Source organism: Pseudophryne corroboree, chromosome 3 (assembly GCF_028390025.1).
Source record: "Pseudophryne corroboree isolate aPseCor3 chromosome 3, aPseCor3.hap2, whole genome shotgun sequence".
Classification (NCBI taxonomy): Eukaryota; Metazoa; Chordata; class Amphibia; order Anura; family Myobatrachidae; genus Pseudophryne; species Pseudophryne corroboree.
In genome coordinates this window covers 266,550,687-266,576,353 of record NC_086446.1, presented here as the reverse complement: position 1 = coordinate 266,576,353, position 25,667 = coordinate 266,550,687, and the positions used below count along the sequence as shown (strand labels likewise).

General features: G+C 44.0%; 1 protein-coding gene across 2 annotated transcripts in view; it reads right to left on the bottom strand.

Annotated features, from left to right (window-relative positions):
- The window catches only part of LOC135055239 (protein spire homolog 1-like), a 123,622-nt gene that overhangs the window by 54,706 nt on the left and 43,249 nt on the right, over positions 1-25,667 (bottom strand). For both annotated transcript variants that reach the window (XM_063959047.1, XM_063959048.1), the window contains exons 6-11: positions 24,067-24,231; positions 21,719-21,793; positions 8,547-8,673; positions 4,279-4,397; positions 3,072-3,153; positions 2,158-2,297 (exon numbers count right to left, since the gene is read on the bottom strand). In XM_063959047.1, the coding sequence (XP_063815117.1) occupies positions 2,158-2,297; positions 3,072-3,153; positions 4,279-4,397; positions 8,547-8,673; positions 21,719-21,793; positions 24,067-24,231 (708 nt within the window). The remainder of the gene's footprint in view (positions 1-2,157; positions 2,298-3,071; positions 3,154-4,278; positions 4,398-8,546; positions 8,674-21,718; positions 21,794-24,066; positions 24,232-25,667) is intronic.

Sequence of the window (25,667 nt, the reverse complement as noted above, 5' to 3'; positions counted from 1 at the left end):
GTCTGCGACTCTGCACAATCTCTCTCTCTCTATCTAATCTATCTCTATTCTAATGGAGAGGACGCCAGACACGTCCTCTCCCTATCAATCTCAATGCACGAGTGAAAATGGCGGCGACGCGCGGCTCCTTATATAGAATCCGAGTCTCGCGATAGAATCCGAGCCTCGCGAGAATCCGACAGCGTCATGATGACGTTCGGGCGCGCTCGGGTTAACCGAGCAAGGCGGGAAGATCCGAGTCGCTCGGACCCGTGAAAAAAAACATGAAGTTCGGGCGGGTTCGGATTCCGAGGAACCGAACCCGCTCATCTCTAGTAAATAGTACCCCATCAGGCATTAGAGTTTCTTCGGTCTCGTAAACTTCAGAGACTGACGCACTGCCCTGGTGAAATTAACACTGGCCGGCTGTTAATATCCCCACTATCTTGTGCAGTGAGGTTTTGCTGGCGCCTTACCTATTATGTAACCAGACAAATTCCACGACTCAGTAAAATTCTGTATATGGCTGAAGAACAGTGCACGAGTGAAAATTCCTACTAACACCCCTGCGCCATCTGGTGGAGAGTGTTGTAGGACAGGAAAGTTCCAGAAAAGAAACAGGAAGCATTGTTAAAAATGGCCTCCAGCCATGTGCGTATAGTCTGTTACACAGAGCATACTACATATTGCATTTGAAGGTTATAAAACGTGCCCTTATGCATATATAACACAATACAGCCTTCTTTAGCAAAAGCAGTCTATTGCTGCTGATGAGGGCACACTCTCCCCCCCACCCCCCCTGCAGTTGCGCTGCATGGAATAGGGGCAGTGAAACTCCTGTCTGTCCAGCATGAGCCCAGTAACTACTAGGACTGTTTTTAGGGACAGACCGCGGCAGCACTGAGCGCTGTCCGCGGTCTGAGTGAGCAGAGCCGCCGGCAACTCCCCCCCCCCCCCCAGCGTGCCCTTCTGAGTTCTGAGCTGGCGCCTTGACAGGGACAGACCCCGGCTCAACGGCGCTTGGAGCGGCCCTGCAGCGCATCTCTCTGAGCGGCGTCCGGCCGCGCGACCTCCCCAAGCACTGACTGCGGTCAGTCTCCCCTCTCTCCTCTCCCGGCAGACAGAGCCGCGCCAGCCGCCGTTCGCGGCCCGGAGCTCTGAAGCGGGAGGGAGGGGGAGAGCAGCGGCGCAGGGCGCAGGACTGCTAGGCGGGGAGCGGACATCAGCGGCGAGCGGAGAGCGGTAGTTTCGGGGAAGGGGGGGGGGCGGTTGTAATAGTCCCCCACACGGCGGCGGGGCGGCAGCGTGACTGACCACCCCGTTCAGAAATACCTTTTGTCGGCTTCTCCTCTGCAGCACTGTGCTCATGGGCCCTGACGGGGCTTCTTGATCAAGTGCCGTCCAGTCCCTTCTGCAGCCTCAGCTGTTGTTAGCTGAGCTGCTTGTGGCTGTGAGGGGGCTCCTTTGTGAGGCCCGACACGCCAAGAGCTGCACGCAGCAGCTTCTATAATCCTGGACCCAGAGTCTTTTGTTTAAGCTGGGAAAGGATTGTAATTGAAAAAAGTATAAAAAATTATCTAAAAGTAGAATATGTGGAACTCCACACTTTGTGCTCCTCCATGTGAGCACCGAAAAAACACTGAGGTATTCGGGGAGTATGGAGGGGAGGAGAGTTACTGAAATTTGAATATTCAGTGCCCAGTCCTTGCTAACACCGTCCATATCCCAAGAGTACTCCAGTGACCCCTAGTGGATGAAAAAGAAATTCCTGTAAGTGGAAGTACTGCATCAAAGGAACCTCTGGTATTGTAATGAAGGTGTTCACAATTCCAGACTAAAGTCATGTACATACTGTACTTCCAAGTATAGCATGGTAAAGTCAGATATTTCACTGATCTGTACTCTTAACTGGTGATCAGTTAGTCCTATTTTTGTAGCAGCTGCCAGTAAAGATGCAAATTAACAATTAGGTTGGCTAGTTTAACATCTGAATGTATTGTTGATATCTCAACCAGTAAACCTGGCTGTGCAATGACCCAATGTGGTCTTTACCCAACTGTTCCAATTATGCTGATCTGGCCTTCTATTCACAGCAACAATTGGTTGGATCTTTCAGATCAGGCCAATAAGCAGCCCTGTCTATGGTCATTTAGGTTTGCGGACCATGAACACACCTACCTGTTTGGAACCGCTTCCTTGGATGAACCCTTCATATGAACTTGAGCGTTTGTGGCCAGACATCAGCTTCCCATGGTTCAAAATGCTGTTTATGCTGAGGTCCACTTGGGAAGATGTCAGCACAGGCACAAATGACAGATCTAAGGAAATATTATATCAATCATACACTACACTTTGTGCCTTTTCTTATGTACTATGGCAGGCCTGGCCAACATGTACCTCCCCAGCTGTTAAACTACACATCCCAGCATGCCCTGACACAGGTTTAGCATTATCAAATAGCTAAAATGTGGTAGGGCATGCTTGGACTTCTAGTTTCTCAACAACTGGAGAGCCACAGGTTGGCCAGGCCTTACTATGGTCTCGCACTTGACTATCATTTAGTGCAGCTACCATGGGAGAGGTTCATCAAGTCTTCTAAATCAGACAAGTGGAGAAGAGGACCATAGCAACAAATCATGTTTTAGTTATTAGATACGGAATGGCAAGAACTGGCATTTGTCCTGTGAACATGTAGGTTCAGTGAATCCTGTGTTTTAGCGTTCACATCCCCAAAATGCCAGTGTTTATCTGGGATTTTGTTTCACCTGCCTGAGATGAAATTAAATCACTGATAAGCCGCAACTCACGTCGGCTTTTTGGGGACAATAGGATAGACAGGAGCAAATCCATTAGCCACGGTTAATTACTTGCAGCTATTTGGATACACCCCAAAGATGGAAAAACTCTTGCAATATGAATATAGCTTTTTTTTTTTTTTTTTGTTAATGGTGTCACTTGTAGGATCTGTTTTTCATACATAGCAATCACTTCATTGTATTATTTTGGTCAAATATTCAGCCATTTTTCCACTTGTGAAAAAGGAAGGAAAAAAAAAATCCCTGCACCCCAAACACAGTGAAATTAGAAGTTACCAGTGCTGCTTGACGTCCCATCAGAAGATTTGTTGTTCGGTGAGTATTCATAGCTGAAGCGAGAGTGCCAGCTAATTCTCCCCTGTAAACAAGAAACCACCCACAGCGATTATTCAGCAAGGATTAGAGCCTTCATCTGAGACATGTAGTACTGTTAGACAGCTTTGAATGCATCCACTGGCTGCACAAAATCTATACAAGTGCCTGACAGGCCAGTCAGGTAATTGTACTGCCAATTACCTAATCGGACAAGCCACATTAAGACCATATGTTACACCTGCAGCAGTGGCATAGAGGCTTGGAAGCCCCTGGCAAACTCTCAAGGTGGGCTTCCTATTTGATTTCTAGAAACCCTTAGGTCTACATGGTTTTTTAGAAATGTGTGACGCGGTGCAGCAAAATAGTTTCAAAGCGTATTAAGTACCAGCACAGCTTACCCAGCTGCTAGTCATTATGAGTGGTGGCTGCTGACCCTGTGCTGCAATGCAGACCACATATGGCATGGGAGGGGGGGGGGGGGGGGGGCAGTTAAAACATATAAACATACCTCTAATGTAATGTGACAGCTGCCTGACCCTTTGGATAGGCCGCGTTGATTCACAGACATGGCTGCACTCAGGAGGCAGCGCTCAGCTTTCATTCTCCTTCCTGTATAAGACCATTCCAAGGGCTCCCATTGCCTAGTTTCACAGGATTCTGGGAGTGTGCTTATACAGGAGGCGGCAGCTGAGTGCTGCTGCGTGATGAGTGCTCTGCCGATCCCCAGGCTCATCATATTTTATATTTAATTGAACCGAATAGTAACTTAATAGTACTGTGTACTTAGAAATTAATTACCAAATCATGTATTCAGTCTCCAGCATTTAATGACCGATTTTGAGGTGAGCCCCCTTCACCTTGTAAGCCCCTTAAAATTTGCCATTCTAGACATACTGTAGTTACACCACTGACCTGCAGTCATTCAGCAGTATGAAGCTAGTCAGCAAGCAATGTAACATTCTATTAAGTTGTCTTTCACAGGAAAAGCTGAGCACTTTATTAAGAATATATCCACATGAATCCAGTATGGGCCAATTTGTCTAGTAATATTTGCAGTATATACCTCAAGAACACCTGATCTCAAGGGTACCTGCCAATAATAAGTTTCCACTGGAAGCATCTACATTGGGCCTAAAATAAAACCGTATATTTTTGCTTTGATATTTACAACTACTCCACTGTCCAGTAGATCAACAGCCGGGCCAGTCCTCCTCCCCATTCTGCCGAAGTACAGGGAATAATCATGATAGACAGAACACAAGTTGTTCACGGATTTAAACTCTTCTTCTGTGAAAAGATAGATTATGTCAGACAAACAGTTTTAGGGTGGGTAGGGTACACATTAGGAAGATATCAGCACAATTTGCAGTAGCAGAAATGACAAATCATGCATATTGCCTGCGGTGTATGCATGATTGTGCACTCCTGTGGGTCGCATGTGGCATCTTCTGGTCAGCTGTGCTGCATGGCCAACCGGAAGATAGCGTGTGACATGGTGCAGTGTAACTAAGGATAGAACAAGATGTTGTTCATTACATAGAGGTGTGTACAGCCAAGCTTGTATGATCTGGGCCGAAGAGAATTCATCGCAACCATTGGGATGATTAAACATCATTCTAGTGTGTACCCACCCTTACTATAAAATGTATTCCAATATTTACATTCTAGCCAAGATCAGACTTCAGTTTACACAGAAATGTACCTATTTATAATTTACGTTGCAGACGCATACCTGGGATATAAAGTAGCAGGAGATCTAAGCGAATAACTGCCAATGTCTTCCTTTATATACGGTTTTAGTCATTCATTAATACTGTAGGTTAACATTTGTCAGCCAATTAAAGACTAGACAAAAAAAAAAATTCCATTCCCATGGTGTCTAAAACTTACCAGCTTGTCCTTCAAACCAAACAAACTGTAAACACGGTAGTAATATGGCAGCCATTCAATGTTTCAAGGAAAAAAAGCTAACTAAATGTATTTATTTCCTTTTCAACTCCATGGCAGTCATCCGTGAAACAGACATACCCAAGCAATACATGAACTAGAGGGTGGGCTACTTAACAGCTGAAGAGCAACAAATAAAAACTATTGAACTGCTGTTGGAAGGGGATGCAGTTAATTTCCCTGACAGTCGGGTCAAAATGCCCGGTATTCCCACTAGGGTGGTGGTCCATGCCACCACCCGAGGGGGAATATAATATAGTGTGGCGAGCAAAGCTTGCCACAGAGCTCGAAGTATGGCGAGCACAGTGAGCCCACAAAGGGACACGCTGCGCTCGATGTCGGGATTTTGACTGTTGGGATTCCAGCGTCTGTATTTCGACCCTGGGATCCTGACTGTCTGGAAATCCTACTGAACCCATTGGAAGGAATATTTTCCAGACCCCCAAAAAATGCAGAAATTCTCACAATAGTGCCTGATAGGAAAATGCCCTGCTCCTTTGCATAAATAACATGCTGAAGTGCAATCCCAGCATGCCCAAGAGGTTGCTACAGCTGATGTAGAATGTGTATTGCTTCTGGCACCATATGTCAGTTCCCTTTGTAGGCCTGCATTCATCTTGAAAGTCTATGGATGGATAAGGTCTAAGGTCGGAGGAGATCTTATGGAAAGCACAGAATAGAGAGATTTTTCAGACTCCATTCACTACATATACAGCAAAATTGCCCTTACTAAAAATAGATAGTGATATATCTTTGACATTAGTTGCTTGTGTTTGTGTACAAAGGCAAAGTATAATTTCCCTTATTGATCTGAAAGTTAGAAACTACTTTGGATAAGGTACTAAAATTATTCAGTAATATCCCTTTGTCCATATACAGTATGTTCAGGAGAGGTTGAGGCATGAACTTTCAGGGCAGTAAGGGAAAACCCCTTGTATAATACATCCTGCCCACAATGCAGAATCTGTGAAATAGTAGCAAAGTTAGGATCAATGAGCTTCATTTTACACAAAAAAAAGTGTCTGCCATATGCTATAGAAGTGGGAGGAGACCTCTCTAGGTACCACAGCTACTTTGTCAGGCTCTCATTATTAAGCAACATCTTCTCAAGTTCAAAGCCTACAAGGACACAGTCTTTGGTTCTTGATGAAGAATCTGTAGTGTGGGCATTTACTTATGAAGATGTCTGCCTGATACCAAAGTGCATTGGAAATGGACTTTAGCTCTGTTCCTGAAGGAATATGCAGTTTCTTAAAGTAACTTTCCAAATGTTTCTGTAAATAGGATACTTTAATGAACCTCCATCTTCTAATGGGATAACTGTTTTTTATACAAATCTGACACGGCTGCATCAAGTTTGTGCACTGACCACCATTTACAAATTCCTTTATGCTCAAATGAATACATACAATTAAGTCTTATTAGACCCTCTTTTATCCATGCAATCCTAATATTTGTTTAGGTCTGTAACAGCTTTGCGGCAGATATACAAAGCCTTGGAAAGGGATGCGCGCGAGAGAATCAACCAATCATCTCCTTTCTGTCATTTTTCAAACACAGCCTGTGGCATGGTATTTACAAGTCAATTGGCTGGTACTTTCTCTCCACTGCTTAGTACATAGACCCCTTTGTCGACTATGAACACTTTTTTCACAATCGAACGCTAAAGAGTGGCTCTTATAAAGGGGTATCATCTATCCCCCATGGGTAATTAATTTAAGCAAAACAATAAGGCTGGGTACACATTAGAGCAGGTATTCCCAACCACAGTCCTCAAGGCACACCAACAGTGCAGGTTTTAGTGATATCCAGGCTGCAGCACAGATGGTTAAATCAAAATAACTGAGCTGCTAATTTAGGAACCTGTGCTGAAGCCTGGATATCACTAAAACCAGGACTGTTAGTGTGCCTTGAGGACTGTGGTTGGGAATGCCTGCATTAGAGCAATGTGTTCCCAGCTGATAGGCCAGCCGACGAGCCAATATATTGTGCCACCTGTACACACTGCACAATGCATTGATACAATGGCACATTCTAACATGAGCATGGCATCGATGATATCTTCTGGTAGCTGTGCAGCATGGCCAACTAGAAGATATCATTAATAACCTGCGCGAGCATGCAATCATGGATACACTAAACAATGTAGATGATTTGTCGCTCCTATATGGCAAACCATCCTGACATCATCTTAGTGTGTGCTCAGCCTAAGCCACTTCATCATTAGGATATTGGTTCATCCCCAATTTTTCCTTACCCATTACTCGATTAACTGCTACAAGAGAACCCAGTAGCTACTTGCACCTGAGAGACCAGGCAATACATCCTCCACATCTATCCTTCTAGAGGATTCTCTCTAAATATAAACTTAAGCTGATTGATCACAATACCCTGGAAATAATTTCTATATACAGTAGGAGGAGGAGTCTCCCTTATACAAATGTTTTAATTTTGGAGCGTGACTGAGAAAAGTGACACCTTTGTTTACAGATTACTCAGTGTACACAAGCTTGTTTCATGCACAGAGTTATTACAAATATATATACACAATTACCTTCACGTTATGTATATTAGGTGTGTATGAAGCAGAAATGCATTCTGCATTTATACTTGGGTCCCTTCCTCAAGATCTCTCTCATTTCCTGTCCAAAGCATTTGGATAGGAGATAATAAACCTGTATTTTGTTGCTAAGGCTGAGCAGAGTTTTCTTTCGATATAGTCTACACTATGTGCAGCCAGCATGTGTAGACTATATCGAAAGAAAACCCTGCTCAGCCTTAGCAACAAACTGTGAACCAATTTTTCCTTACCCATTACTCGATTAACTCCTACAAGAGAACCCAGTAGCTACTTGCACCTGAGAGACCAGGCAATACAACCTCCACATCTACCCTTCTAGAGGATTCTCTCTAAATATAAACTTAAGCTCATTGATCACAATACCCTGGAAATAATTTCTATATACAGTAGAAACAGTGCTCCTGAGGTTGACTGTCTGGAGAACTCAGTCAATGGCACCAGCATATATCCTGGAGTGGAGCTACCCTGCCAAGCAACTGTGTGCACACAGATTTACAGTGGTCAAACGAGTAACTATACCTGGAAAATCTCATAGAAGCTCTAACATGCTTATTCAAGAAGAATAAGGAGAGGGACAAATCTCCACTCTCATGCTTGGTGGCGTTATAAAAACCTGACACTAAAAACTTTCCCATATACTTGACATACTCAACAGACCATGATAAATCATAGATGGGAAGGAGGAGGTGTACTGTGTATCTTGTGGGGAGTTTATTTTTCCTGTTACTGCTCAGATGATAGGCAAAGCTAAACTATACGTTATGGCTGCCACAGAGAGAAAAAAAAAAGAAAAAAACTAAAGCAGTAAATTGGCCACCTGTCCTGCATCATCATTTAGATGTTCCACGTGAGGTCTTCAAGCACCAAGCAGTTAAAAAGACACTAAACAGTCACATACTATACAACACCTTGTATTAAGCTCCTTTTATCATTAAATGTTGCTCTGAGGGTTTTGGAAGATTTAATTTCGGACATCAGCAGCTCGTGCAAACTTGGCTCTTCCTGGGATCGCTCTTTCAGCTTTCTCTCGGATGCCTAAACCAAGAAAGACTTAAGTAGAATGTTCACATTTTGAATGTAACAAAGAATAGATAGAACAAAATAATCATGTCCAAATAGGTTCTAATACAGGACAAAACAGCCAAGACTCACTAAAAATCCTCCACTGCTATCATCCTAAGAAGATATCAAAAAGATCTCGGCAATACGCATTACAGCTGTGATTAAGATGCAAGGCATAGGAAGGCCTGTATAATAGAGTGACAATGCTAAATTCCTTTGTCGTATAAACAACCCTTTATGAAGTCTAAGAACACTATAAACAACAATAAATACAAAAAGACAATACTACTCTGACCTAAATGCAATACAATACAATACTATGAGAGATATAAGAGAAAAGAGGAGAGAGAGAGAGAGAGAGAGAGAGAGAGAGAGAGAGAGACGGAGAGAGATGAGAGAAATTGGCTCACAGTAAGACAATGATTACGGAGAGAAAACTTACGCACAAAGGGTATGATCGCATGCGCCTCGATATCCAGCTCCCGGCTATCAGCAGATAACCGTTGGTGAGAGAGTGAAGTTGGATATGGTCGGCCTGCCTATTTATGCCCCACACACAATGCAATCTCATAGTCCCTACAATCCCATTGTCCATTGGATGAAGGAATTCGACCCTGTATCACAACAAAAGGTCATAGGGTGATTCATACAGGTGGGCTGTGACGATTTCCAACAGCTCAGGTGGGTGGGAAACTGGGTTTCCCGCCGCATACCTAAGTATGAGTAAATAATAGAAATGGACATAAACTTCTTATGTCCATAACTATTCGCACGAGCGATTAATACGCTCCAAACCAACACCGGAATATTGCTAATTAAATACTCTTCCGATGGGTACCAAACACTGCTGTATGATTCCTGTTAGACCCTTCGTACAATACAAAGAGGGACTCCTTTAAACAGGGACCTTCTATATTAACCAAACTTTCAGAAACTATCAAAGGGATCATAATCTATAAACTACATTAATTGTGAAAATATGTAACGAATGAGTCGCACGCTACGACAACATAAACTCTACCGTAAATACGCATACCGCGCCTGCGAGTGCACGCTATTGCGGGTATGCGCCTTCACGGGAGAGCGTACGCATGCGCAGCGCGGACCAGTGTGCGGTGCAAATATGGCAACGTGCATAGAGACATTTTTCTGACTTTGACAGTCCACCCTTTGGCAGTCAATAATAACTGCCACCTTCTAAAATATTTAAGGAGAAAAATGTAAGTCAGGGGTTAATTGATTTCCATGGTGGGGTAAGGAAGAAGAGAGGAGTAGGTGTGAAAAGGGTATGACCTAGTGAGAAAGTAGAAGCATGTGTGTATGAGTCCATGTTTGGAGGGTCATGTATCATCGTGCCGTACGTGTGGTAAATCAAGCTTCGAGGTATTGCGAAGTATACATTTGAATTCCTTCTTATTCCGTACTAAGGGTCTGTGGATGGGCTGTCAAAATCTACCGAGCTCATTTCGGCTTTCAGTTGTAACAAAATGGGGATGCACATTTTAGTTGATGATACATGAATGGGGGAGGTATGTGGTTGCTGATATCTGTGCCTGTGTTCCCTATCGTCTATGTGTGTCATTACCTGAGGGTTGTAGAGATGAAGATAAAGAACACTTATGGAAAATGCAATGATATTCTATGTCAGGGAAATGTACATCTGTCGTCGAAGTTGTGTTCGGTATCTGTTGAGAGTCGTCTTCTTTGCGCTGTATTGCTCCTTGGGCATGAGCAAATAGCTTTGTCTGAGCCATCAGATTTACAAAAATGTTGGGCTAGCGTGAGTTTAAAAGTACTAGGGAAACTGGGGATCCATGGCAAAGTTCATCAAGTGTCCATATCATAGGTTGTCAAAACTTCATCTTTGGTGCTTGTCTGTTGTCTGTATAGCGTCTCATCAACTTCCTCGTCCAAGGGGGTCTTTGTATCTTGGAGAAAAGCAGAAAAACAGGTGAAAGAAACGGACCGTATAATCGCATTTTCATCACATCCTGGTTTCTATCATTGGGTCATAAATCAAATCCAGGTTAATTACAGTTTCCTCGCTCCTCAAGCTCATCACTCTTGTACTTTGTTTGCACCTCATTAAAGCCTGCCCGCATCTAAATATCAATCCAATCGATATAACGACACCCAAGATACATAGTAGAAACTTTCCAACATCCATTATGACTCCTTGAGCCCAGTCTCCCAAACCGGAGAACCAATTTCGCGGGTTCAACCATGACACCCAACCAGTCAGCTCATTTCCTACAGCAGCAAGGGTGAGATTGTGTTTCCGACGAAATTCCCACTTCAATTGGAGAATATCATCCATCTTTTGGTCTATGACCTCTACCGGATCCTCGGTGCTATTTGTGATATACGTGCAACACTTTATGCCGTACTGTGTTGCCAATGTAACACAATATCCGCCTGTTACTGCTGTAAGATAATTAAGAACCATCCTATGCTGAACTAGTTCTGTTTTGTAAGCTTGAAGTTCTCTTCCAGTGTATCTAAACGTGTCATCATACATTTCAGTGATATTATCTAACAAATTGGCGAGTGCGGAAATGTATCTATAATTCATCACTCCCCGAGCGGTACGAGTGAAATCTAACGCTACCAGAACCTGAATCCCGGTGGATTCATGGATAAGATCGGAGGCCGGATGCTCTAACCTTTCTGACAGTTGTCTTTTAACTCGGTGCTCGTAATGAGTGTGAGTATAAGGAGCTTGGGCACCACGGTGTATGACCTTCATTTTGTCATGTGTAACAGTCATCACTTCAGGCAATACTTTTCCAATATAACACAATCCTTCAGAGTTTGGGGCAAGCCACTTGTACGCCTTTCTCCCGCATATGAAATATGCGTCATCGGGGAGAACATATGGGACGGAGAAGGACATGACCATGTTACAAACCTTCCAGGTGAAATCTCCTGACCCTAATTCTTCCATCTGCTTAATGCACGTATCAGTTTGTACGATATGTGCACAGTATCCTGGTGATACCTCTCCAACTCTAGTAATCCTATTTCCTAAGGTATATCGATACCGAAAAGATTTTCCTCTACTGGCTATGTGGCGTACCAGCTCTGTATCTGTAGGCATTCTATCTGCTCTGTGTGAAAAGGTCATGGTAAGGTTGCTCCATGACACTTCCCAATTTCCCGGTTTTCTGGGATTGGAGATATTGAAACATAAGAGGGACCTATCCACATGGTATTGGTGGAGCTTCAAACTAGGAGGGCTGGAGATGTTAAACCTCCGGTCCACCGGTCTCCCACCACTTAGCTCAAGTACCTCCCCTAGCGTTAAAGGAAATGGTACTAGCCCTGATTTGCTATGACCCTGAGGTACTTGAGAGCATACCCAACAATCTGTTTGGTTTAGCACGTTACCCACTAAGGAGTGATAGTCACTCAATGGATGCCGGTCCATATGGATATTAAAACTGGATTGGCATTTCTTTATGCATCCATCTTCAACCAGATTATCACAGAGCCTACAGATACAATTTTCTTCAGCTAACAATCCATCACAATTTCTTCTATCGGATCGTTTTCTGATACTCGCCTTTGCTTGTTGGTTTGGTTGATCTTGGAAAACTACGCCTCCATCATCATAATCGGAACCCATTCCAGAACCTCTCTCGACCTCTATGGTACTCTCGCCGGAACAGACTGCTCTGGTCAACATCATGGTTAACATCAAAATCCGGATCACAGTCTCTTGGGGCAAGTCCATCTTTGAGGAGGAAATGGAGAAGAATGAGAAGGGGGAAGAAGAAATTTTAAGGGAGAGGGGATGGGAAGTGGAGAAAAACAATAAAAGGGAGAGGGAAGTCGACAGCTGCTTTTGGTCTTCAAGGCTCAGGTGCCGCCTCAGTCCTCCTGGAACAGACACTCCAGTGATACAACCTCTACCGTCTGTTCCTTATCACGGGACTTCTCTGGATCAGCAACCTTCTTGCAGTGGGATGAATGGACCCAAGTCTCTCTCTCAGCAACCTTCAATGCTGTGGTGCTAGTCAATAAGACCTGGTATGGTCCTTCCCATCTATCAATAAGACAACCTGAGCGTAGAAAATTTCGTATCATTACATAATCCCCAGGTTCAATGTCATGACAATTACTATCTGGTAAATCAGGAATCACCAACTTCAGATTATCATTTTGATTCCTCAACTGTTTACTCATGTTAATCAAGTACTTTACAGTTACTTCATTGTTACATTTCAAATCTTCCTGAGGGTTAATCATGACATGCGGTTGTCGACCAAACAGAATTTCAAAAGGGGACAGATTAAGAGGGGACCTGGGAGTGGTTCTGATGCTATACAAAACAATGGGTAAAGCTTCTGGCCACGTCAATCCTGTCTCTGCCATTACTTTACTCAATTTATTTTTAATAGTGCTGTTCACTCTTTCGACCTTCGCGCTCGCCTGTGGACGGTACGGAGTGTGCAGCTTACTATCAATTCCCATCAACTTACACATTCCTTGAAAGACATCACCGGTAAAATGGGTACCCCTATCACTTTCAATGATTCTAGGGATACCATATCTACATACAAATTCCTGCACAATTTTCTTAGCTGTAAACATAGCGGTATTTGTAGCTGCTGGAAAAGCTTCGACCCAATTCGAGAAAACATCTATACAAACAAGTACATATTTCAAATTTCGACATGGGGGTAATTGAATGAAGTCAATTTGTATTACCTGGAAAGGGCCGCCGGCAGGTGGGATATGGGATGGTTCTGTAGGTATTGCTTTTCCAATATTCTTTCTCAGACAGGTAAGGCATGACATTGCTCTTTTACTCGCATGAGAGGAGAATCCTGGGGCGCACCAGTATGCTCTTACCAATTTGCACATCCCCTCCTTGCCTAGATGAGTCAGCCCGTGAGCTGCTTCAGCCAGACATGGAAGGTATGCCCTGGGGGCCACTGGTTTACCATGTCCATCCGTCCAGAGCCCTGAGGACTCCTGGCCATATCCCTTTGCCTTCCAGACTGCTCTTTCCTGTGTGGAACACAAATTCTGCATCTCACACAACTTTTGTGTGTTGATGGTATTAAATACCATCAGTTGTGTGGTGTCTGTCTGTATGGGGGTAGCAGCTGCAAGCTTTGCGGCTTCGTCTGCTCGGCTGTTACCAAGTGACACTGGGTCTTGACTATATGTATGTGCTTTACATTTGATAACAGCCACTCTGTCGGGTTCCTGTATCGCTGTTAGAAGCCTTTTTATATACGCTGCATGCGCTATCGGTGTACCAGCTGCCGTCATGAAATTTCTGAGACGCCATAGCGCTCCGAAATCATGTACTACCCCGAAGGCGTATCTAGAATCGGTGTAGATATTGGCTGACTTGCCCTTAGCCAATTCACATGCTCTGGTTAGGGCGACCAGTTCAGCAACCTGGGCTGAGTGAGGTGGGCCTAGCGGTTCCGCTTCTATGGTGTCTTGGTCATCTACGACTGCGTATCCAGTACACAAGTCTCCCGAGTCTGACTGTCTATGACAACTACCGTCCGTGTAGAACGTGAGTTCTGCATCTTCCAGTGGGTTGTCACTGATGTCAGGCCTTGCGGTAAAATTTTGGGTCAAATATTCCATACAATCATGTGTATCTCCCTTTGCATTAAATCCTCCTTCCCCATCACTCTCACCTTCCACCCTTTGTGTCTGACCAGGCACACCTGGGAGAAATGTTGCAGGATTTAATGCACTGCATCTCCTTATGGTGATGTTTACTGGGGCCATTAATGCCAATTCCCATCTTGTAAACCTTGCTGATGAGACGTGTCTGGTTTGGGCAGAATTCAATAAGGCAGATACCGCATGCGGTGTATGGATTGTGAGGTTGTGGCCTAGCACGACATCTTCGCTTTTTGTCACTAGCAATGCTATCGCCGCAACGCTACGCAAGCATGTGGGGAGGGATCGCGCTACCGTGTCTAGCTGGGCGCTGTAGTATGCAACTGGCCTGCTGGCGTCACCGTGTTTTTGGGTTAGTACACCTGCTGCGCACCCAGCACTTTCTGTTCCGTATAGTTCAAAGGGTTTCCCATAGTCTGGCATACCTAGTGCTGGTGCCTGCGTTAGGCATTGCTTAAGTCTCTCAAATGCTGTTTCGGATTCGTCTGTATGCGAAATCCTATCAGGTTTGTTTGAAGAGACCATTTCCTGCAAAGGTAACGCCAATATGGAAAACCCTGGGATCCAATTACGGCAATACCCACACATTCCTAAAAACGTTCTAATCTGTTGCTGGGTTTGTGGCAGTGTCATGTCTCTAATGGCTTGGATTCTATCAGCGGTCAGGTGTCTCAGTCCTTGTGTTAGACAGTGTCCCAAATATTTTACCTTAGTCTGGCATAATTGTAACTTGTCTTTGGAAACCTTGTGACCTGTGTCTGAAAGATGAAACAGGAGCTGTTTCGTATCCTTCAGGGAAGCTTCCAGTGAATCTGAACACAGCAGTAAATCATCCACATACTGTATCAATACTGATCCACTCTCTGGTTGGAAAGACTGTAAACAATCATGCAAAGCCTGAGAAAATATACTTGGACTATCTATGAAACCTTGGGGTAACCGAGTCCACGTGTATTGGACTCCTCTGTATGTGAATGCAAACAAATATTGGCTGTCAGGGTGCAGAGGTACCGAAAAGAAAGCGGAGCAGAGGTCAATAACAGTGAAAAATTTGGCAGTGGGAGGAATTTGCATTAGGATGACAGCTGGATTAGGCACTACGGGGAACTGACTCTCAACTATTTTGTTAATCCCCCTTAGATCCTGCACTAGCCTGTAACCCCTCCCCCCACTCTTTTTAACAGGGAAGATGGGACTATTGGCTGTGCTGGACGTTCTTACCAGAATGCCCTGTTGCAGCAAGCGTTCTATTACTGGGAAAACTCCTAACTCCACCTCTGGCTTCAGAGGATACTGTGGGATTTTTGGAGCTATCCTACCATCTTTTACTTGTACAACTACTGGAGCTACGTTTGCCATTAATCCAGTGTCCTGTCCATCTTTTGTCCAAAGTGACTCTGGTATCTGAGATGTCATCTCTTCTACTTGGGATGGATTCCTATTTGTCATAATGGAATGTGACATTAATTTTGATGGGGAGTCTAACATGTCTCGTACCTCCTGAGCGTGATTCTCAGGTATGTCCAAGAATACACCATCAGGAGTACAATAAATGACGCAACCCATTTTACATAGTAAGTCTCTACCCAGGAGATTAGTTGGTGCCGATGCAGCCAGCAAAAAGGAATGCTTGGTATGCAAAGGCCCTATTGTAATCTCGGCTGGTTTGCTAACAGGGTAGTGCTGGACTACCCCTGTTACTCCCATGGCTGGAATTGTCCTACCAGTGGTTCTCATGCCCACTGTCGAATTTATCACTGACTTGGCCGCCCCTGTGTCTACAAGAAAGTTTAAAGTTTTACCAGCTACATTGATTGCAATCTCTGGTTCGCTTCCAAGACTGGCAATCAATTTAACTGGGTGCAGATTACAGGTATGGCCACACCCCTATTGGGTATGCTGACCTCCCTGAATCCCGCTGGCAGCGACTACTTGTGCGGGGGTTAGCTGGGAACTACCAGAGGCATGCCAATCTCTGTTCGGGGGATATCTTTTTGTTTCCCCTGTATGTGGCTCAAAACTCCGCCTCTGTGGACCCTGCTCCCAATGTCGTGTGTCGTGTCGTTGTCTAGGGGGTTGAAAAGATCTTTGTACACTCTTTGTTCTACATTCTCGTGCATAGTGTCCCGGTCTGTTACAAGAAAAACATGTTATTACACTTGCCTTACCCACAGGATTCGGTGGTACATACGCAGGCTGCCTTGTGGTCAGCGCCTGTATACTTACGGACATCAACTTATCACTTTGCGACTCCCTGTGCCTAGTGATGTTTCTGTCGTGATCAATAGCAGCCTCTCTCAATGTGGACACTGACAGACCTCGCCAACATGGTTGTGTGGTCTGTACCCTAGCTTTTAATGTTTCTTTCAAACCATCCATCAGTACAGATACTGCTACTTCTCGATGGTTTGGGTTGGTCTTAATGTCTTCTATACCAGTGTACTTTGCCATTTCTAATAGTGCCCGGTGAAAATATTCTGTTGCCGTTTCGGACTCCTTTTGCTTAATGGAAAATATTTTATTCCATTTAACAACGGCTGGGAAATACTCTTTTAGCTGTAAATTTATCCTTTTTACATTATCCTTGTTGTACACGTCTGTAAGCGGTACATCTTTATCTAATGCGCAGTCAACTAAAAATTGAGTTGCATCGACATTGGAAGGTAAACAAGCTCTTAGCAGTATCTGCCAATCCTTGTTGTTGGGTTCTACAGTGTTACCTAGATCCCTGATGTATTTTTGGCTAGCAACTAAGTCTTTCCTGGGGTCAGGAAATTCGGACACTATTGTTCTTAATTCCATTCGGGAAAATGGAGTGTACATGGCAATGTTCCTTATGGGAGTGGCTCCAGACACATCTGTTTTTCCATTGGGAACTGCTATTACCCTTACAGGAGCAATTCTAACAGCCTCATTCTGCGTAGATTCTACAACTTGTGGTACAATTGTTTCAGTGTAGTGCATGGTGCCGTACTTACCCGTTGACACGACCTCACCTATCCCTCCGCTAGGGGCTTTCACTAATCTCGTGGGTGTCGCTGTGCCTACTGTGGTCTCTGCTATGGTGGCCGCAAGAGAGAGAGCTGAAATTGTTGCCGAATCGTCTTCTTGATCACACTCCTGAGGAAGGTTCAAAACAGGGTACATCTTGCACGGGTTAATAATTGCATGAGTTACTTGGTTAACATCAGTTACATTTACAGGGTTACTAAGTGTTTGTGGTTTACAACCCAGTGCGTTTCTCTCCGCAATCAACTTCTCTCCTGCAATGTATGGTGGAGGAGGAGCTGTGGCTATCAGCTTCCTGACTGCCCCAGATCCTGCCGCCAGAGCCAAACCTCTCTGTATCTCACCTTCCTGGTGCCATAACTGTAAATAATCATGATGTTGAATTCGTCTCTTTGTTGATTTTACGAGACATATCCTCCTCCTTAAATTTTGTAACACTTCTGGACTGAAGCTACCTATTCTTGGGAATTTGTCCCTGTCTTGTACAGTCATTCTCTTCCATTCATCACATAAAACCTCTGTGTGACTACCGTATTTTTCACACATGATGTATCTTGCCGACCCGACTGGTCGGTTCTCTGAATCAACCCGAACCGAGGTTGATCGCCCCCTACCTGAACAACTGGCCCCCATAATCTGCAGGTGTTGCTTATTCCTCCTTGGATCTTTATATCAAGGTTTTCAGCGAACCCTTACAGCAAACCAAATTATTCAAAAATAGGCCGGCGGTGGCGGTTTACCGAGTACCCCACTCACTCGCCCACCTCGACCAATACGACCTGATCACACCGACGTGGTGCTGGCGTACTCGATACAGGGCCCTACCAAAAGAACCTTCGGTTTACTGGAACATATGAGGGTTACCCGCAGGACACTTACTCTTTCCAGTAAAGGTGGGGTTGTTAGATAGTTCCTGAGTGACCAGCGAACTTCCCTTTAAAAATAAAAAATTACACAAATCACGTCAGAATGTACAAATAGCGTTTGTGACCACTTTACTCTAATGGTATTAGGTCAGATTACTAACTACTGCACACAATTACGTGCGGTCCAATCGTTCAGTACATAAGCACTACCTGTTATGTACCGAGAGATTTAATGGAATCGATGTTTCCGGCCGCGATTCCTTCAGCAAGAGCTTATGGCCTATATGGGTTCTGCACCAACACCCCAGGCGTTGTGCCTCTAGTACCTTTATAGCGGACCTTTTAGTACCTTACGACCTCCTGGTCTTGTTACCTTCTGTTAATGACCTCCTGGTCTGTTACCTTATGGTCCGCTATACTCTAATGCTCAAATATTATTTAACCAGGGATGCCTCCCTAGCCACCGTATATGTCACTTACACGTATGTCCTTTGACGAGTACCCGACTTTCCTTTTGGTTCAACCTCTAAGTTATATAAACTTATGTGATAAAAACACACTCACTCAACACATGTACACTTTGTTTCTATATCTATTTCTGCGCAGAAATTGTCTTCAGTCCAACAGTGTTACCAATTAGGAGCAGGATCTGTTAAACTAAATTTCAGTTTTTTTTCAAAAAATAGATTTGCGTTATTTACCGCGTCGCGTTATCTACCGCTGTGCGTTACTTATCGCCTTTGCGCTAATTATCGCTTTGCGCTAATTCAACTTTTCGTGACTTGAGCTACGTGGGCGTAACCGGACGCTACGTTGCGTAATGTACGCTGCGTGCGTCTGCCTTTTGGATTGCGTACGCTAGTCTTTGTTAGCGACACGTGCACGCAATGCAAAGATCCACCGTAACACAATATATACTTTTATCAATGTAAATGATCCCTGATCATCTACCGCAATCCACACTGACTGCCTTATCTCCCAGGCAAACCGTGTGTTGTTCTATACTTTAACTATTACCTCTACTATGAACTAACAGCAAATCTCTTTTAGCACTTTCTATCAACTATAAAACTTGGCAAACAGGAATAGTGATATACGAAATTTGAAAAAAGAAATGCAGATAAATGTATGCGTGCGTGTATACGCAAGACAGAAGAGAAATAAAACAGTTTTAAAAGACACAAGCGTTTTGTTCTTACTTCCGGTTCCCGGATTCCTTCAGCACTCTTTATCTAAGCGAAGCAGACGCTTATCCCGTCAGCACTGCGAGACAACCTCCCACCCTTTGCTGGAGGGATAATGTCTGCTGATCTAACTAGTGCAGATATGAGAAGGATCGGACGAGTCCCCAATTGACAATGCTAAATTCCTTTGTCGTATAAACAACCCTTTATGAAGTCTAAGAACACTGTACGCTGTTTGCTCAAGAAGTACCGTAAGGGTACGCTATCTGCGTAACGATCGCTCAGCCGTAGGCGAGACGCTCAAGCGTCACGTTCGCTCGCGGCCCAGTGATCACAGGACACGTTATTGGTTATGACTAGAGTAATGATTCGCTATGGCGTAGCATACGCTCGAGACCACGAGGAGGTCACCAGCGGCGCAGACGCTCACAATGCTATACCTTTATGTCTAAACCTTATACCAATGAAATACACAGAATACCTTAATGTGAATACAGGGTGTAAGTGCAACCTTGTGTAACCTGACTAACTACAAAGCTGCTTGAGCGTCACCGACGCTCAAGTGAACACTTAACACTATAGAAAATATACAGATACTGGTTTAGGGTCCGAAGCCTATTAACTGTATTATATCTAATATACTTGTAAAAAGGGGATAACAGTACAAATGATACACTACAATATAACAAAGACTTCCTAACCACAGAACTAAACAATAAATACAAAAAGACAATACTACTCTGACCTAAATGCAATACAATACAATACTATGAGAGATATAAGAGAAAAAAGAGGAGAGAGAGAGAGAGAGAGAGACGGAGAGAGATGAGAGAAATTGGCTCACAGTAAGACAATGATTACGGAGAGAAAACTTACGCACAAAGGGTATGATCGCATGCGCCTCGATATCCAGCTCCCGGCTATCAGCAGATAACCGTTGGTGAGAGAGTGAAGTTGGATATGGTCGGCCTGCCTATTTATGCCCCACACACAATGCAATCTCATAGTCCCTACAATCCCATTGTCCATTGGATGAAGGAATTCGACCCTGTATCACAACAAAAGGTCATAGGGTGATTCATACAGGTGGGCTGTGACGATTTCCAACAGCTCAGGTGGGTGGGAAACTGGGTTTCCCGCCGCATACCTAAGTATGAGTAAATAATAGAAATGGACATAAACTTCTTATGTCCATAACTATTCGCACGAGCGATTAATACGCTCCAAACCAACACCGGAATATTGCTAATTAAATACTCTTCCGATGGGTACCAAACACTGCTGTATGATTCCTGTTAGACCCTTCGTACAATACAAAGAGGGACTCCTTTAAACAGGGACCTTCTATATTAACCAAACTTTCAGAAACTATCAAAGGGATCATAATCTATAAACTACATTAATTGTGAAAATATGTAACGAATGAGTCGCACGCTACGACTACATAAACTCTACCGTAAATACGCATACCGCGCCTGCGAGTGCACGCTATTGCGGGTATGCGCCTTCACGGGAGAGCGTACGCATGCGCAGCGCGGACCAGTGTGCGGTGCAAATATGGCAACGTGCATAGAGACATTTTTCTGACTTTGACAAGAGGGTCAATACCTCAAATTAAAACACACTAATTAACTAAACTCCATTTGTGCTGGTTCTATATTTTACTACATTGTTTTGAACAGCAGAAACACCTGCTGTACAAATAGATCTAAGGTGTGCTGGCTGAATATACTATGTACTTATGGTACAGGTGCTCCTGGTAGAGCTTGCTACGAGTTACATATGCGACACCCTCTTTTCTCCTGGTGTATGGGACAATGGTTACATAAACTTTAGTTACTTTATTTATCAACTCTCCAAATGGTAGCAGAAGGATCATGTGCTTCCTGCATGTGGATTCAAGATCCACAGACCAGCTAAAAATCTAACACTTGAAACACACCCCTAGAGCTGACCGAGTAGTGAGCAGAACAATTTAGTGCCATGATTATTTTAAAGTATAGTTTCAATCTCCCCTCATTCACCACCTTTTGTCAAAGAAATTTTTGCAGTTATACAACAAAAATGATCTGTACTAGCTCTCTTACACAACCTGCTGCCAGGACACCAACGGGAGTCCCAAACTACGCAGGCTATAATGCTTGTTTGCACAAAGCAGTACAGCCGCTAAAAGACCTGCTCCTGGTATTTCTGGAACTACAGTACAGTAGTTGTGTGGAGTTGTCCCAAGAGATAAGGGAAAAAAACAGAAGTTGTTTGTTTTCACAACACCGCAAAATAATCACTTTTAATAATGCAATTAGTTACCGGTTTGAGCCTATGTGAACGAATAAGATCCAAAACATTATCTTCACTTCTGCTTGATTTAGTCTGGTCACATTCCTTGAACAAAATGAAGACACTTTCAGTCAAAGTCCAGCCAGGTATAGGTCCTTTATCCCTTATGCCATGCATCCAGGAGAGTGGATTGCGGTGAAGGCAAAACATTTAATTTAACCAAAATTCACCAATAAAATTCAGCAACTGCCCCCCTAACATCACATTCCCAATCAAATGGGCTTTCTCATTTATTCGTTCTAACAGGTGTTGCGATGTCTACACTGCAGTACTTTAAGCTCATAATAATCCAAACATAAACCACCCTTCTCCTGTATCACTGGGTATTCCCCTGTGAAGCGTTCCATCTCAACATGGTAAAGAAATCTTAAGCCATATTACATTATAGAATACACTCACTTCATAAGAGAGTACTGCAAATCCAATTTAAATATTAAATGTTCTAGTTAAAAAAATAAAATAAAATAAAAATTACTTAGATGAACATGTCTCCACTTACATCTGACCAGGGCTGTAACTGGACCTTTTGGTGCCCTGTACCAGAAAGAATTGCCCCCCCCTATTTGTTTCAAAGGGACATAAGGGATATACCCTCGTGTGGTAATGGCATGAGAAAACGGATCACCAAGAAATCCCATGCTCTGATGCCCCTTCCCACTTTATTTTTACACACATTTATGGAACACTTCCAGACAGTGGATTTGGAGACAAATCCTTAATTTTCATGCATTTAACTTGGGACCTCTTTATTATTCAGTTACAATACACTTTATTAAATAACACATTTCATACCCAGTAATCAAACCCATAACCAAGAGAGGCCAGACTTCAAAAAGGAGGGAAGCTACAAGTGAAAGGAATTATAACAGATAACTGACAAGTGCCGCCAACAGCGCCCCCTACCCTGCAGCGCTGTGTGCAGCTGCACATTCCCCACGGTCCTGCATCTGACTGTCTATAAAAGAAACACTCCAGCTATTCACAGAAGTGCCAAAGCAGGTGTATTGCCAGGGTGGATATTTTCCCCACTTCTTCTGGTCTTTTACCACTGCCATTTCCCTCTTATCAGTAGTCTTACATGTCTGTCTACAATGTCCTCGGGCTGCATTTATCCACATACTGTACATGGGATAAACCAGTGTCAGGCCATTTACCAGTTCAGGGTCATAATTACACTGGGTTTCATTGCCATAGAACCAGGGCTGCCTCTGGGGCCAGTCTCACCTGCACCAGCGATCACATAGCGGAACCCTGCTGGAAGAGACCTTGATGCTCCTCCCAGCAGTCATGTCTTCACCAGCCAATAAGGACAGAGGGGCCAACTGCTTTAGAGCAAACCCCTCTATCACAGGCTGTCAAACAAGGAGCACAGCAAGCGCTAATGTGAACTGGTGACACTACTTTGGGGAATAATATTAACCAGGGCACTACAAAGATGCTTAAATAAACAACCACTGCAGAGAGGCATCACTAGAAGCATTTGGGATGTGGGGCCATTCAAAATGTTGCTATGGGGGCCCACAAAGTTCTACTTATACTCCCAAAGACTACTATTTAGGTTAAATCCTCTTTTGTACAAACATGGAAGACCAGTTAACTCCATTCTCTAGAGAAAATTGCTAGGGTGCAGATTTGCTATATGATGTCTATAGGAAAAGCAAGGGCAAATTTGAACTAAAGTGTGATAAACCCTGAGATTGTGTCAAAGCATACCGCTTTGTATCAAGTTTAGAGTTGATGGAGTGGGGTTAGTATTATAATAACTAAATGTGGAATGGGATTGTAGCAACTCCGCAAAACAAATGAATGGAGAGGGGGTTGAAAATCCCTTGGATGCTCCCCCATATTTTTGGGCAATACAGGTACATACTGTGTATTATGTATGGCCCTTCAGTCATGGCACTAATTAGACAGTCACTGATTGAGCAAGTTTTAGTTTCTCACATCCTGTCCCCACTTCACTCAGTTCCGATAACTGGCAGAAGGAGAGTAATGAAAATTATTTAAAAAAATTGTAGAAGCATTATAATCTAAATCTTCCTAAATCACAGGCATTAGTTTTCATGAGTACTATTTTTATTTAATCTGATACTACATTGAAAGTTATCCATCGACTTATTCCACCTAATCAACACTCCATTCATTACAGGTTACAGTATCAACATCAAGGGGGAAATGTAATAGGGTGTGAGCTTTTGAGAGAAACAAAACACACACACACACACACACACACACACACAAAACAGGAGAACTCACAAAATCTATCATTTCCAGATTCTCACACGCTATTACATTCCCCTCCAGAATTCCCAGTTTACCTTCACTTCTCGCAGGGTGTATCTCTTGGACCGGATATCATTCATCAGCTGCTCATATGGAGTAAGTGTGTACTCAACAGGCAGTGCATTGTAGGTTCTCTCCTTGGCACTGCGGAGGATGATCCCAAGTCGGAGTTCATTCATTACACTGCTCCACACATTGTTCTGTAACAGAACATATGCTGTCTTTGCAATTAGAGGACAGAAACAATAACCATAGCAGTATTGTAAATGTTGGTTTATTGAAGTATTTTTTGTAAATTCCATATAATACATCACCAATTAGGATTCAAGGTTTGCATGGAATATTCCCATTACCTGTGACAAGTAGGCAATGTCAGGCACTCCAGCTGCTATGGAACAATACATCACAGCATGTCATGCTACAGTTTTAGCATGCACTAACAATTCCGTTGCCGGGCATACTGGGATGTATTTTTCCAAAGCATCCGGGTGTCTGCCCCCAATCTATGAGACTACAACTTAATCACAGAAGCTCTGGATTTCAACTGATAGTTATTTTTCTGCAGCGTGGTACACTGGGGTTCCACAGGGATAACATCAGGGTGTAGAGTTGGATCTTGATCCGAGGCACCAACAGGCTAAAAGCTTCGACTGTTCCCAGGATGCTTAGCGCCGCCTCCTCTATATCCCCACCTCCAGGCACTGGAGCACAGTTTGTAAGTTGGTGCATGCAGTGCAGGGAGCTAACAGGGAGGGCTGCGCTGGGCATCTGAAAAGAGCTATTCAGAAGACAGAAGACTTCAAGGGCCGCTGCATAGGCACTTACAAGTGCTATATGTCATTCTGACATATCATGCTGCGGCTCCCTCACCTCCCCTGGCGGCGCTGTATACTCCCACACCCTGGTTGCCGGGTACTTACAGCGGAGGGCCCCGGGTTCCACTAGGGCACATACACTTGCCGCTGCTCTCTGGGATCGCGTGGCCGCATCAAGAGATTAGGTAAGAGGGTTTCCCAGACGGGACCTGCTGGAAATTGCGATCCGGCACGGTCTTTAGGAGACGGACCGAGCGTGCTGGCGTGGACACTGTGGCCATACAGGGACCCCACTAGACCACCAGGGCAAGGGCACAGATCGAATTACCTCATAATCCGTTTTGCTAAGGCCCGCAGTACCCGGTGATGAAGTCCAGCAAGGGGATAAGCCCCTCCCCCAGCCCCCATTTACTGCTAATGTTCCCGCCGTAGAGATGCATCTCGCTGTCTCCCTCACTCCCTGTCAGAATTTGGGCGCCATTACACACATGCTGAGCTGACTTTGGGACTGCTGGGCACTGTCTCCTCTGTAAAGCCGCCTGCATCATCAGCGCTGTGCATTTACAGGGCACTTAAGTATTCTACATGTCTTTTAGACAGTGTTAGTTAAGAACAAGTGCATACATTCAGGGCTATTTATTTAGTACAAGTACCCTGGGATATACATCCAGTCTTTACTGTGCATTGTTATATCTATATACTTATATAGCATTACTTTGTAGTGCAGTTACTTAGTATTGCTAGTCCAATGCAGTTTTATTGTTGTTTGTTATAATTTCTGCATTGTACATGTGACCGTGTGTGTGCCAGTAGCTGCTGTG